General features: G+C 44.8%; 1 protein-coding gene across 50 annotated transcripts in view; it reads left to right on the top strand.

Annotated features, from left to right (window-relative positions):
* Nucleotides 1-13,981, top strand: part of EP400 (E1A binding protein p400) — a 74,537-nt gene that overhangs the window by 44,883 nt on the left and 15,673 nt on the right. For 23 of the 50 annotated variants that reach the window (XM_083716688.1, XM_083716678.1, XM_083716687.1 and 20 more), the window contains 14 exons: nucleotides 134-336; nucleotides 466-635; nucleotides 1,377-1,573; nucleotides 2,138-2,249; nucleotides 3,075-3,218; nucleotides 4,837-4,998; nucleotides 5,981-6,064; nucleotides 7,237-7,371; nucleotides 8,166-8,210; nucleotides 8,814-8,967; nucleotides 10,597-10,838; nucleotides 12,662-12,835; nucleotides 13,318-13,365; nucleotides 13,764-13,799. In XM_083716688.1, coding sequence (XP_083572814.1) covers nucleotides 134-336; nucleotides 466-635; nucleotides 1,377-1,573; nucleotides 2,138-2,249; nucleotides 3,075-3,218; nucleotides 4,837-4,998; nucleotides 5,981-6,064; nucleotides 7,237-7,371; nucleotides 8,166-8,210; nucleotides 8,814-8,967; nucleotides 10,597-10,838; nucleotides 12,662-12,835; nucleotides 13,318-13,365; nucleotides 13,764-13,799 — 1,906 coding nt within the window. The remainder of the gene's footprint in view (nucleotides 1-133; nucleotides 337-465; nucleotides 636-1,376; nucleotides 1,574-2,137; nucleotides 2,250-3,074; nucleotides 3,219-4,836; nucleotides 4,999-5,980; nucleotides 6,065-7,236; nucleotides 7,372-8,165; nucleotides 8,211-8,813; nucleotides 8,968-10,596; nucleotides 10,839-12,661; nucleotides 12,836-13,317; nucleotides 13,366-13,763; nucleotides 13,800-13,981) is intronic. The other 27 variants (XM_083716680.1, XM_083716677.1, XM_083716684.1 and 24 more) reach the window with 3 other exon arrangements.

Genomic DNA, 13,981 nt, shown 5'->3' with positions numbered 1-13,981 from the left:
CCCCAGCCATGCCACCCCTTTGAAAGAGACCAGAATGAGAATCTAGGCTGCTGGTTCTGTATTTAACAAGGCCACCATGCAATGATTCATATATCCAAAGTACTTAGCCACGTGTCTGCTTTTTGTTTCCCAGGCTGCTCTGTGTGCTGCCATCTGCAGTGGCTGCTCCTCCATCTTTGCACATGGCAAGGCTTCCTCCTTTGTACAGCCATAGAATGAAACTACTCAGGCACCATCTGAAAGAGGCAGCCTCACCTTACTTGAGTCAGCTGCAGCAACTCACCACCCCACAATTGCTTCAGTTTCCTGATCTCCGACTTGTTCAGTACGATGCAGGTAGAGGAGAATCTTTTTCTTTTTTTTTCTTTCTTTTCCTTTTTTCCTTTTGGTTGGATTGTGTAGAACCTGGAATCGGGCAAATGTTCTGTGGGAAGGCTTTACACTTTCTTATTTTACAAAATTTAGGCAAGCTGGAAGCCCTGGCGGTCTTGCTTCAGAAGTTGAAGTCGGAAGGACGGCGGGTGCTGATCTTGTCCCAGATGATCCTCATGCTAGACATCTTGGAGCTCTTCTTGAATTTCCATTTCTTCACCTACGTGAGGATTGATGAATGTGCTAATCAGGAAGAGCGGCAGGTAAACTTTACTTGGAGCAATCCCTCCATCTCATTCTTTATACGAGGGGTGGCTAACCTGGTGCCCAATGGATGCTGCTGGACTCCAACTTCCAGTCAGCACAGTGAATGGTCAGGGGCAATGGGAGTTAAGTGGGTTACGTCCATCCCCACTTGCCCAAGAGAGACAATGAATCATGAGCTTTAGTATCTATCCAGCTCCGTGGTAGCTCCTCATCGGTTTAACGCTTTACCTTGCCCAGTAAAGAGCACTTCACTCCTTCTCTAAATAGTTTGCTATCACTTTTTATTTATTTCTTGCTTCTGATTTTCAGTCTCTGTCTTTGTTTGTTGTTCATTTGTTCTCAAAAGCTATTTGGTGGTTCTGAGTACTTCATCACTTTTCCCGCAGGGAGGAGGGGATCCTCGGATGGTTTGCCCCTCCCACTTTTTCCACTTGGCAGGTCTTATGTAAAGTGTACTTACTGTACATCCACATGGGAGGGAAACCTCTCTTCAGTTCCTTCCTGTCTGGCTCCCTGTGCAGCCTGGGTAGCAGGGATCTCTGTACGCTGTGTACATACGTTTTTTAGATTCTGAACACCACATCCAATCAGATAGGGTGGCCCAGCACTTGATCCCATGTGTGACAAAGGTGTCTGCCCTGAGAATAAGTAATGTGATACTTGTCATCTCAACAGTGAGTGCTAAATGCCTTATGGTCTGTGATGCTTTTCCTCCCCACCCCTCTTTTCTGATCAAGGAACTGATGAAGACTTTCAACAGAGACAAGCGCATCTTCTGTGCAATTCTTTCTTCACACAGCCGCTCCACGGGTGTCAACCTTGTGGAGGCTGACACCGTTGTGTTTTATGACAACGATTTAAATCCAGTGATGGATGCTAAGGCTCAGGAATGGTGTGACAGAATTGGCAGATGCAAAGACATCCACATCTACAGGTGATGCCTGCAAAGTAGCTGTTCTACAAATAGAAAATGGTTCCTCTAGTGAGATTGGCAACATGCAGCCTTGCCCATGGTAGGCACGACAGAGGCTATTTGTGCTCCGGAGATTCCTGATACCATAACTTCACCATGTCATCTAAAGAGGGCAGGCGTTGCCCATATTTTGTGATAATCTTAACAGATTTGTGCACACCATCACTTGGGAGGAAGGAAGGAAGCAGTGCATTTTTGAAAGATTAGTCTGTCATGTTGATTCAATATGGCATCTGTCTGTATTCAAACATAGAAGAGAACCTGCTTCTTGATCCCAATAATCATGATGCAAAATTTGGTTGTGAAGGGTGTCCCTAGTGAACAAAGGACTTTGCAAAATATGTAGTAGATAAATGATTATGTCCTAGAGCGGTCAACTTTGCTCTGCTAACATGCCCAGCAATAAAACATTGCCTAAAAACCATTTTCTAATCTTGACTACTCAGTAAATTCAGTCTGTTCTGGCTATTCTCATTTTGCTCTCAGCTTTAAGGTTTTGGTACATCTCCTTGGTTTCTTCTCTAGGCTTGTCAGTGGAAATTCAGTAGAAGAGAAGCTCTTAAAAAATGGCACTAAGGATTTGATCCGAGAAGTAGCAGCTCAGGGAAACGACTATTCTATGGCCTTTTTAACACAGGTATATATATTTTTAATAAGTATAATAATTTTATCAAGAAACCTTCCTTGTTTCCCCAAATACTTTATACCCTTTGTTTCAAAGCATCGGCTCCTGAGGCTTTATTGTTGTCTTGAGACACAACTAGCAGGACTTCTAATTGGCTTTCATCATGGAGGTTATTTAGGATTGGGCTGCTCCAACTTGCCTTTGAAAGTTGGGAGGACTATGCAAATGTATTTGTGCTTGACCCCTCCCAGTAGGAGGAGCCTCCTAGTCCTGCCAGCTTCAAAGCCACTGGGACTTCATAGCAGATTTGGTGGAGAGTGTTGATCATGGTATCTGATGGCTACAGCTTTTCTTCTACTCTCCACCCACATAGTTTAATAATAAGAAAGGAAATGGAGAAAAAGATGCACTTATTAGTTTGACCTCATTGAGGAGAGTTTCTGCTCATTGTGTCTTTTGTGAATCTGAGAAAATGCTGAGGGTACTTTGCACAGTGCATCAGTAGCTAGAGTGTCTCGGTGGTGTCAGGTTTCAGACCCAGCCTCTCTGATCCCCTCTGAACTGGTTTCCCAAATCCTGGCCAGTAGCAGCATCTGTATTTTGTTAATGAATGAAGAAGGAGTAGGTGTGTCAATTTTTATTTCTTTTGGCCTCAAATCCCTCCCCTTCAAAGAGAACTGTTAATGGAGTGCTGTGGGGTGAGGAGACATTCCTTTTGTTCCTCCTTCGGATAGAAATCTGGCCCTGAGTTAAGTTACAATGGGGGTGGGGGGAGCATAAATAAATTGACACTTCTTCAGGAGCTTGATATGAGACGTATTTCCCCTCCTTCCACAGCAAACGATTCAGGAACTCTTTGAGGTTCATTCTCCAATGGAGGACTCTGGCTTCCGCGTGAAGGCTGAAGAATTTGTGATGCTTACACAGGAGCCCTCCCCGGCTGAAACCATATCTCCTAAGGTTGCAAGACCTTTTATAGAGGTAATTAAGCACAAATAATTTGAACAGAAATAAAAGAGGATATATAACTGTGTGGCAGAACTGTTTTGATTGCCTTTTGGGACTTTCCAAGTGCTCCCTTCAGAATAATCATGTCATCTTCTTCTTTTTAATCTTCTGAATCATTTCTTTTAAAGGTTTCTTGAAAGCTTATAAACTATTCATGTAGGTAATACACTACTTCCCCTGAGAGCTATTTAAGCCTTTTAATAATACATATATTCTCTCCTCCTCTTTCTCTGGGTGCAGTATTTCAGCACATTTAGGAGATGAATAGGGTGAAGTATTTGCATGATGCAAATGTTTACTGGTTCTGCACAACATTAAGGTTGCCTGCAACTATTTTGACAGAAACCTAACATGGGATGTACTGGTTACACCACAGGAGGGATGTCTGCAACTTTGCTGCATTTTATGCAGCCTCCTACACCTCTTGAAGCTGCCCCATTCTCCCATCCCATCAGAGTTCCTCCCTCCCTGATTTTTCATGCCTCTTTGATGTCTCCCCTCTTATATAGTTTGAGAACAACTGCATGCCATAGTATTTTATTAAATAAAAGCATACAGCCATTGATAAGCGCCATCATCATCATCTAGCTGTTGATCTCCTTCTATACAGTCGTCTTAAGGCAACGTACAATAACAACTGCAGGAACCAGTTGAAAGCTTAGAGACAGCAGATACATTTAAGATAAAACTAAAACCCTATGGAATAGATACAGCAAGGACTCATTTATCCAGCTGGGAAAGTCTGTGGGAACAAAAATGTCTTCCAGTTGTTTCCAGAAAGCCCAGATGGTGGGTGCCTGTCATATCTTGATATAGATTCTATTTCGTAGATCAGTGGCGACAGCAACACTAAAAACCCTGCTTTAGTTATTGCAAAGTGGGCTTCTGAGATTTTGGGGTTTTTATAAATGAGATTTTTTTTTAAATGGGGCTTAGTTTTGAGTAGACCTGCATCGTATTAGGGGTCTGAGGGAGCCACAGTGAAGACTGAAATGGGATGTCTTTATCCTGGATTAATTAGTCCAATTACAGACAGATTACTCTCAAGGGAATGCAGCCCTTGTCTAGGGTGGAGTTGGGGAGGTTGTATGCCCTTTAGTCAAAGCATTACGTTTCCCCCAAATTCCTAATTATTACTACAAAATCTAGAAGGCGCTTTCTATGCAAGAATACTTTCATATAACCCAAGTGAATAGTTCAATATTCAACAAACAAGTGCCCTGCACATATCTACCTTGAGAGCCCATGTGGCACAGTGGTTAAGTGTTAGACCAGAGTGTTGGAGACTTGGGTTCAGATTCTTCCTGAGCCTTGAGACTTGCTAAGTGACACTGGACCAGTCAGTCTCTCTCACCCCACCTATCTCACAGGTAAAGTGAGTATGAGATTTCCATTGCTCCGAGTGCCAGGCTGAACAATCTCTTACAACTTCATTACCTATGAATAGCAGTAGAAATTGCCTTAATTTGCTCAGTTTATTTAACGGATAAAAAATTGGTTTTCTTATCAGAATAACTTTTTTAAAAAATGTGATGGATGTGCTGCTGCATTTATACAAAAAAAACAAACACCTTTTGTGTGTTTTAAAAAGGCTCTCAAAAGTACAGAGCGAGAAGAGGAGGAGGAGTTGAACACATGCATTCAGGTCTCAAAGACTGAATCAGCTTTGGAACCTCTCATTTCTGAAATCGGCAAGTCCCAGTATCTTGATGAGCCTTCTCAGCTGCAGGAGTTGGTTGCTGTTGTGGATCAGGTACACTTGCTTTACATTAACAGTTGAAGGTATCTTTAGAGCATTGCAAACCAACCTTCCACAATGTGGCACTTCCCAGGTATAGTTCATTCCCAGCTCCCATCAGCCCCTGCCAGCATGGCCAGTGGTCAAGTGTGGTGGGATCCAACAGCATCTAGAGGGTACTAGGTTGGGGAAGGCTTGTTGTTGTTTTGTCGTTTAGTCATTTCCGACTCTTCGTGACCCCGTGGACCAGAGCACGTCAGGATAAGGCTAGTGTAGATTAAATAAGTTAGATTGATCAATAACTTTGTCTGTGTACGCAGTAGCTTCCTGTGGAAAATGCCAACTGTACCTAAGTTGTCTGAATCGCTTTGGAACTTATTATTATGGCTGTTAGTTAATTGAGGGAAATGACAGCTAATTTGACGAATCATTTTCCAAATGAGCAGAAGCAACCGTTTTGAAGCAGGAAGCACACTTTTGTTTGTGAGATACACATTTGTCTCTAATGCCAGTGTGGTGTAGTGGTTAAGAGCGGTAGATTCGTAATCTGGTCAACCGGGTTCGTGTCTCCGCTCCTCCACATGCAGCTGCTGGGTGATCTTGGGCTAGTCACGCTTATCTAAGGTCTCTCAGCCCCACTCACCTCACAGAGTGTTTGTTGTGGGGGAGGAAGGGAAAGGAGAATGTTAGCTGCTTTGAGATTCCTTCGGGTAGTGATAAAGCAGGATATCAAATCCAAACTCTTCTTCTAAAAACAAGAACAATCTTAGAAAAGCCTTCTGCCCTTGACAAGAGAGAAGGAGGAGAGGTTCATTTTCTAAGATGATTCTTGTCGTGTTCTTTTTTTTTTTTTACAAACACATCTGTTAAAAATAATGCACTTAAATCTGTTGGCTGGTTAATTGGACGTGCTTATTGCATTTATGGTTTGGTAGTCCCTAGAAGAAGCATTGACATACTCTTTGTCGGATAATTACTTCTTTGTATCTTCTCTCAGCTCACCCCAATTGAAAAGTACGCTTTGAATTACCTAGAGCTCTTCCATGTTTCCACTGATGATAGTGAACTGAAGGAAAATGAGGTATGGCATGTATATGCAGTCACTTCTACAGCAGTAACCTTTTGGGGGGTTGGGGGTGCATGCCCTTGGTGTGTGTGGCCAGACATACCGCACTCCCCATCCAGGCAAGCAAGAGGTCTTACCCCAGTTCAAAGACACATTACAGCCTGGCCACTGAGGGATCTGGCCTGAGCAGATACTAAGGGCACATAAAGTACTGTGGGAGGCCTTCTTCTGCTCTTACAGTATTATGCAGCAAAGTATCTGTGAACGAAAGCAAAAACTACAGAAGATGCCTAGAAGACCCAGGATTTTTTTTTTAAAAAAAAAGACATGGGAGAGTGACATTTTTATTTCTGTAGCCCATGAAAGCTTATGCCATGGTACATCTTGTGGCACCTAAATATGCACACACACATACATACTGTATATAAATATAATAGTTATTTCCACCCTGGAAATCATTGCCTCTGAAATAATTAGCTCAGGGGTGGGCAAACTTGTGGGATCTACTTTGTTGGGCTTTTGAGGTCCAGCGCCGAGGGCCTTCTTGCGGTTCCCTCATTGTGAGAAGCAAAGCTACATGGAACCAGGCAGAGGGTCTTCTTGGTGGTGGCACCCAACCTGTGGAACACCCTCCCATCAGATGTCAAAGAGATAAACAGCTACCTGACATTCAGAAGACATCTGAAGGCAGCCCTGTTAAGGGAAGTTTTTAATGTGTGACATCTTAGTGTATTTTTGGTCATTGTTGGAAGCTGCCCAGAGTGGCTGGGGAAACCCAGCCAGATGGGTGGGGTACATATAATAAATTATTATTATTGTTGTTGTTGTTGTTGTTGTTGTTGTCGCAGAACCTGGATATCCACCAACTGGCTCTTGATGTAACAGCGGTGCACTTAGAATTAAAGGATTCTGAGCCCACAAGATTGTTTTGAATACCAGAACGGAGCTCTCGGTCTTTCCACGCAAAAATCCCCTCCTAATTACTTCAGCCTAGTATAATTTAGATTGCAGGGAGGTCATTTTGTTGCTGCTATTGTTAAATAGTATTTGGGGTCAGAGATCCTTATCGGTCTACTGCAAGTAACCCAGAAATTGATACCTCCTGCTGATTCCTGAGTGAGTTTTGTAATTGATCTTAATACATTACATTTTTCTTTTAAATATATAAAAATATATATCTTACCTAGATGGAAGTAAGAACTGCCAAAAAGGTGTGGGAAAATCATCACCTGAAGTTGCTGAAAGAACAAGAGGAGAAAATGCTTTTGGACGGGGAAGAGGAGGAACTGCTCACCTACACTCGGGAAGATGCATATAACAAAGTAATTTACCTGCCAGCTTTTATGCACTTCTTAAAACATTGGAGGGATACCTGCAGGAAAACAACACTTATGTCCCTTCATCTCCAATGGATTGCCAACCTAGCTCTCCTCTAGGATACTGGAAGCTATAAGAACCTCAAGCAGGGCAGGCCTTCTCTTCCACGCCACAGTTTTTCCATTTTTCTAATATTTCATTGGGTACTGGTCCTTAGTTTTCATTGGGCTTTTTTAATTTAAGGGGGGTGTATTACCTCCCCTTAGCCTTTTCTTTTTTTAAAAGGTTGTATCCACTGTTAATCCTAGATGCATTGAAATTAATGGACCAAACGTAGAGACATAATTTCATTTAGTATACTCTTAAGTAGGACCTCCACGGGGATAAAACCCACAATGAATTGTGCTTCTCATAGATTCTTGGAAGAAGTTGGAAGGCATTCTGAGGGTCGTCTAGTCCAACGCCCTGCAATGCAGGAATATCTACTAAATCATACATGACAGGTGGCCACCCAAACTCTGCTTAAAAACCTCCAGGAAGGAGAGCACACCACCCTTTGTGGAAGTCTCTTTCACTGTTGAACAGCTCTTACTATCAAAAAGTCCTTCCTGATGTTTAGTCAGAATCTCCTTTCTTGTAATTTGAATCCATTGCTTCGGGTCCTAGCCTCTGGAGCAGGAATAGACAAGCTTGCTCCATCCTCCATGTTACAGCCCTTTAGATATTTGAAGACAGCTATTTTGTCCTCAGGCTTCATCAGAACTAAGTGTGTCTCTCTTCCCCCCGCTCCCTGCTCCAGGAATATATTTATGAAGGCCCAGATGGACAAACTGAAATAATGCCGGTAAGTCTGTATTGATTTTATTACCTCTTCAGCGTGAGGGTGGATGTGGGGCGGAGGCGAGGAAAACGCATACGCACACGCTGTATGGAGAGGGGCAAGTATGCTCTTGAATACCAGTTCCTAGAAACTGCAGGAGGAGAGATTGCTGTTGCACTCATGGTCCTGCTTGCAGGCTTCCCACAGGTAGCTTGTTGGCCACTGTGAGAACAGGATGCTGGACTAGATGGGCCATTGGCCTGATCCAGCAGGGCCTTCTTATGTTAGTGCATTCAAACCTCTGCTTACGTATCCCTCTGGTTACGTAAACTTCGGGATGCGAACACGGCAAACCTGGAAGTATTTTTCCAGGTTTCCCCGTGCGTGCATGTGCAGAAGCTCTGAACCGTGCCACGCGTGCATGCACAGAAGCGATAAACTGTGCCATGCGCATGTGTCCTCCGGGTTGCAAAAACCTCGGGATGCGGCCGGACCTCTGGAACGGATCCCGTTTGCAACTGGAGGTACCCTGTACACACTCTTTCTGTTCCTCTTCCACACGCACGCACACCCTCTGCTTATCCAAGAACACAAAGCGAGGTAACTCTCTTCTAATGCTTTGTACAGCTCTGGACTCCCCCAACGCCACCTCAGGATGACAACGACATCTATATCGACTCGGTCATGTGCCTGATGTATGAGAGCACCCCGATCCCAGAGTCCAAACTGCCCCCCGTGTATGTCAGGAAGGAGCGTAAGCGCCACAAAACGGATCCATCTGGTAAACATTGGGTTTTTATGTAGGATATACATTGTCAGACACCTCCCGGCATTGCTTCTGTGGGTGTGGAACTCCTTTGTTGCAGGAAGCCCAAGCTGAGAAAGTTGCTGTTATGTCATAGGCTTTCCAAAGATTATTTTAAACATTGAGAAACCGGCTGGGAAGTGGGGTTGTGCTGTTGTGAGGCCCAGCAGGAGGGGGCTCCTCAGGCAATTAGGTTGTGGGAGGGTGCTGGTAGTCAGTCCGAGGCAAGAGGCCGGCATGGATCAAATTCTGAACATTCCAGGATAGGCAAGAGATAAAATCAGAGCATGTGCTTTTCAGAAATTCCCGGTTCAACCTGTGGCATCTCCAGTTTGTTTGTTTTCTTTAAAATAAGGTATGAAACAAAAAAAATTCCTTCCAGTAGCACCTTAAAGACCAACTAAGTCAGTTCTTGGTATGAGCTTTCGTGTGCATGCACACTTCTTCAGATACACTGAAACAGAAGTTTCCAGACCCTTCTATATAGTGAGAAGGTGGGGAGGGGTATTACTCAGAAGGGTGTGGGAATGGGTGATTGGCAGATAGCTGTGATGAGCCTTCATAAGGTATGAAGTAGCTGATGATGCAGAAGACCTCTCTCTGCGTAAGACGCTGAAGAGCTGCTGCCAGTCAGCAGACCAGGGATAGCCAGTGTGGTACTCTCTGGATATTTGTTGGACTACATCTCCCATCATCCCTGACCATAGGCTGTGCTGGCTGAGTCTGATGGGAGCAACATCTGGAGCGCACCACATTGGCTACCCCTGCAGTAGACAACCTTGGGCTGGGTGGACAAACAGTCTGACCTCACACAAGTTTCTTAGCCAGAAGTCTCAGGGCCAGAGGCAGGGAGTGTAAACCAAGGCAGACAGGAGGTGGTGTTACAAAACCAGCAGTATAAGGGGATGGAGAAGGAGAGGTTAGGTTTTCTGAAATGAACAGGTGGCTCAGGTTGAGGAGTCTGTGGCCCTCCAGATGTTTGCGACCTTCAGCTCCTGTCAGCCCCAGACAGCATAGCCCAGTGGTCAGAGATGATGGGAAATGAAGAGCCCCAGGTTGTCTGGACTTGAGCTTTTGCGGGGGATGTTCAAGGATTGACTGTTATGGTCAGCTGACAAAGTGCTCAGGCAGGTGATAACACTTCTGGTACTGCAGCCTAGGGGGCACCTACGAAGCACAGAGCTCAGTCTGCCAGGTTTGTGGATGATACAGCACATGGGTGGCAGAGGTGCTAAAGCATTAGCGCCTACTGGCTGGTTGCAGTGGCACAAGTGCTCTTTGCCCCTCATTTGTCTTACGGCTGTGGGTCTCCCCCTGCCCTCCACATTGGTACAACTAGTACCTGCCCAGATCACTAAATTTATGATGGTGTTAGGGATTTGGGTTTTTTTTAAATTATTCCCCAGCAAACAGCTCAAAACCTCCCTGATCTGCCAGAGTACCATAGGCGTTGTGGTGGATCAAAGCTTATTACGCCTGTGGCCTTTTGAGGGCTTTGGAAACCCTTTCATAACTTTTAACATCCTTGCGTAGTTTGTATGTTCATTGCCCCTTCCCACTCCCTGCCACCAACTGCTTCACTGAGCCCAGCATCCCTCTTCCCAGCTGCAGGAAGGAAGAAGAAGCAGCGCCACGGGGAGACGGTTATCCCTCCCCGGTCACTCTTTGACCGAGCCACTCTGGGGATGCTGAAAATGAAGCGGGAAGGCAAAGAGCAGAAGAAGAACATCCTTCTGAAGCAGCAGACCCAGTTTGCAAAGCCGCTCCCGACTCTTGTGAAGCCGGCTGCAGAGGCGGGCCAAGACAATCCCGAGTGGCTCATCAGCGAGGACTGGGCGCTCCTCCAGGTGAGATGGCGTCTGCAACACTGGGTTCTTTGAAGTCTTTGGGTTGCACTCACCTCTGGCTTGTACTCCGAATAGACCCATTGAAACTGATGGGCATAACCAACGTAGACCCGTTGATTTTCAGCGAGTCTGCTCTGAGTAGAATTTAGTTGGCTAGAACTCCATTGCTGAATAGCTAAATGTGCGTTTCCCCCAGTTTGTCGCCATCTGGCAGTCCTGGGTGCTTGATGCTTTCCCACTCCAACCACTAGGTGCCAGGTACGTTCCAAGAAAGACTTGGCCAGAACTGGGCTCACTTCTAAGTCCTTCATCTGCGTCTGCAGCGTACAGACATAAGGTCTGGCGGGGTGTGTGCGCGCTGCTTATTTTTATTTATTGAGTCCCCTGTGCCCCCTCCCAATAAGAGTATTCCCAGGGTGGTAGACATTGCTACATGAAGTCATTTAAAAGGCAAAGACAACAGAATAAACCACTGCAAGAACTGGTGGATTTGGTTGCAGCATAAACCAGCATCCTCAGAAGTTTTAAAAGCCTTTGAAAATAATAATTTAAAAAGTTCAACACTTTCATTTGATTGCCTTTCTTGGAATGTCTAAAACTACAACCGTTAGCCACTATTTTTCTTTATTTTCTGTGCAGCTACTAAGCTCTGTATTCCTTGTATGGGTATGTTTCTTACTTGAAATTAAAAATGAGTTTAAAAGCTTAAAAGTAATAATTTGTTGAGTGGGATGCCAGGTAACCCTCCCAGGTGGGGGTATTCCATAGGCAGAGCTCCCCATCTTACCCCGCTTACCAAAGATACTCAGAGGTGTCTGTGTGTCCAAAGACGACCTTATATTGTATAGGTTGATTGATCTGGCATGTGTTGTGCCTTTTGGGATCCCGCTTGGTGGACATAATGGCCAACCAGTATTGAGCCAGTTTTGCTTCAACCACAATGATGACCTAAACTATTACCTGTAAAGTAAATAGAAGACACTTGCTAATTTTGGAGAAGGTTAAGGAGACACCAATAGGGTGTTGACTAAACCTACCCCAATGCCCCCAGTTAATATGGAGGAGTCAAGTTTTCGCAGTTGTGTTGATTTTAGTTTGCAAAACTGCAGCCCCACTCTGCATACCCCATTCCTTCATTTACATAGTCCTCACTCGCCACAATGGCTGTCTTCTGCTTCCGCTGTCAAAGGCAATGCGCCTCTGATTATTTGCTGGGGGTCAAAGGAGAGTGCTGTTGTGCTCACGCTCTGCTTGCAGGCTTCCCATGGGCGCAGAATAGGATACCGGACTAGATGAGCCTTCAGCCTAATCGGGCTACACAGGGCTCTTACGATCAGTTTTGTGCTGCTTAACGTGTGATAAAATAGTGAGTTCAGCTTCATGTGTAACATACTAACCTGTAACGTATTTTATTAAGCAAGTGGGACCCGCAGTCTTGCAGTGTGGGGTGCTCTTGTTCAAGTACCCCAGAAAGCAGCTCTGTCTCTCTGGTTACTTCATTCCATTCCCCTTCTCCTGTTCTGTTTTCTGGGTCCTCCACTCCAACAGATACTCCACATTCTGTGGCCACTGACCATGTGTAGTCCTGTTTTGTCACACACACACACACACACACACACACACACACACACACACCCCTCAGGTTTGCGTCCCCCCCCCCCTGTTGTACTGCTGCAAACCTTGTGTTCCTCCCAAGTGCCTCCTCTTAGGGAACCAGAACTGGACCACCCACACGTCAGAATCAGCACTCACCCCCAGATATCACTAGTGAAGAGGGTAGCAATAGAGTCTTACTTCCTGTCTGTCCTCCCCCTTCTTTGTAGGCGGTCAAACAGTTGCTGGAGCTGCCTCTCAACCTCGCAGTCGTGTCCCCGGCTCACACGCCCAACTGGGATCTGGTCAGCGACGTAGTGAACTCCTGCAGCAGAGTTTACCGCTCCCCGAAACAGTGTCGCAACCGCTACGAAAACGTCGTCATTCCGAGAGAGGAAGGGAAGGTGGGTGTAAGCCGAAGTAGGCAACTTTCTTTCACACGCTTTAGGGAGTCAGAAGCATAAGCAAATCCTTATGAAATTTGTAAAGAGAGGACCCGTACTTGTGATACTTTTCTCTTTTGGATCGTTTTACGTGGCACTCTTTTTCCTCCCTTTTTTTTTGTATTTGGAAATAAAATAAAATCGGCAATGTGCTATAGAGTTCTTGCAACAGCCCTGTGAGTTAGGCCAGCATTTTGCCCGTTTTACCAATGGGGAGTTGAGACTGAGACATAGTGGCTTGTCGAAGGCCTCCCGGCATGCGTCCCCCCTCCCCCTCTTTTTTTTTTGGGTTGATCAGGGTACTGACCTCTGATCTCCTGGGCCTTAAGCCTCACCCTCTGTCCACTTGTACCACACTGGCTCTTATAGAGACTTTCTATTTATGTCACTAATCTAAATCCAAACCCATCGCAGAAAGTCAAACTTTGCTTCTTATTTTACAGCTTATGTATGAAGCGAACCCTAAGAAGAAGACAAAAAGCATTTATAAGGTGTGCACTTACAAATTGTTGTTCCAATTCAGACAGTCTGGTATCTTAAGCATCAGCAGAGGTGGACACAAGATGAAGTAGGAGATCCATATTTGAGTCCTGATTTGAACGCTCAATCAGCCATTTAAAGCCTTCCCATCTATTTCGCGTTGACGCAATAGATTGTGGCGCCAGGCGACCTTTGTCTCAAAGATGTGATTTGAAGAGTGATTTCTCACACTTTAGCCAGCTTGAATTAAAAAATAAAAAAGTGTTTTGTCCACCTCCCAGAAATGCCACCTCATTCCGCATGATTATTATAATTAGTACCTTTTTTTTGGTTTTTTGTTTTGAAAAAAATAAATGTTTTGTTACTAGCATTTTTTTACTTTTCATTTTGAAATCTGATTGCTTTGCAGACATTTAATGAATTAATCCCTGCAACGCCCCATCAGGTAATGTATCACCCCCAACTTAACAGCTGCAGAAGCGTAGTTGTAAATTAGTTGTAGTAGGATTAGAGGTGATAGCAGCAAATATAAACAGCTTTCCGGAAACCAGACCGCAAAGGGGCAAAGTGGGGCGCCATGGAGAAAGAGCTTTTGGCCTCAAGTTACAGTTCCTGCTAAACTACTTC

The sequence above is a fragment of the Podarcis gaigeae genome, assembly GCF_964106915.1.
Source record: "Podarcis gaigeae genome assembly, chromosome: 16".
NCBI lineage: Eukaryota > Metazoa > Chordata > Lepidosauria > Squamata > Lacertidae > Podarcis > Podarcis gaigeae.
Note: the sequence above shows the minus strand (reverse complement) of the source record. Positions and strands in the feature narration are given on the sequence as shown.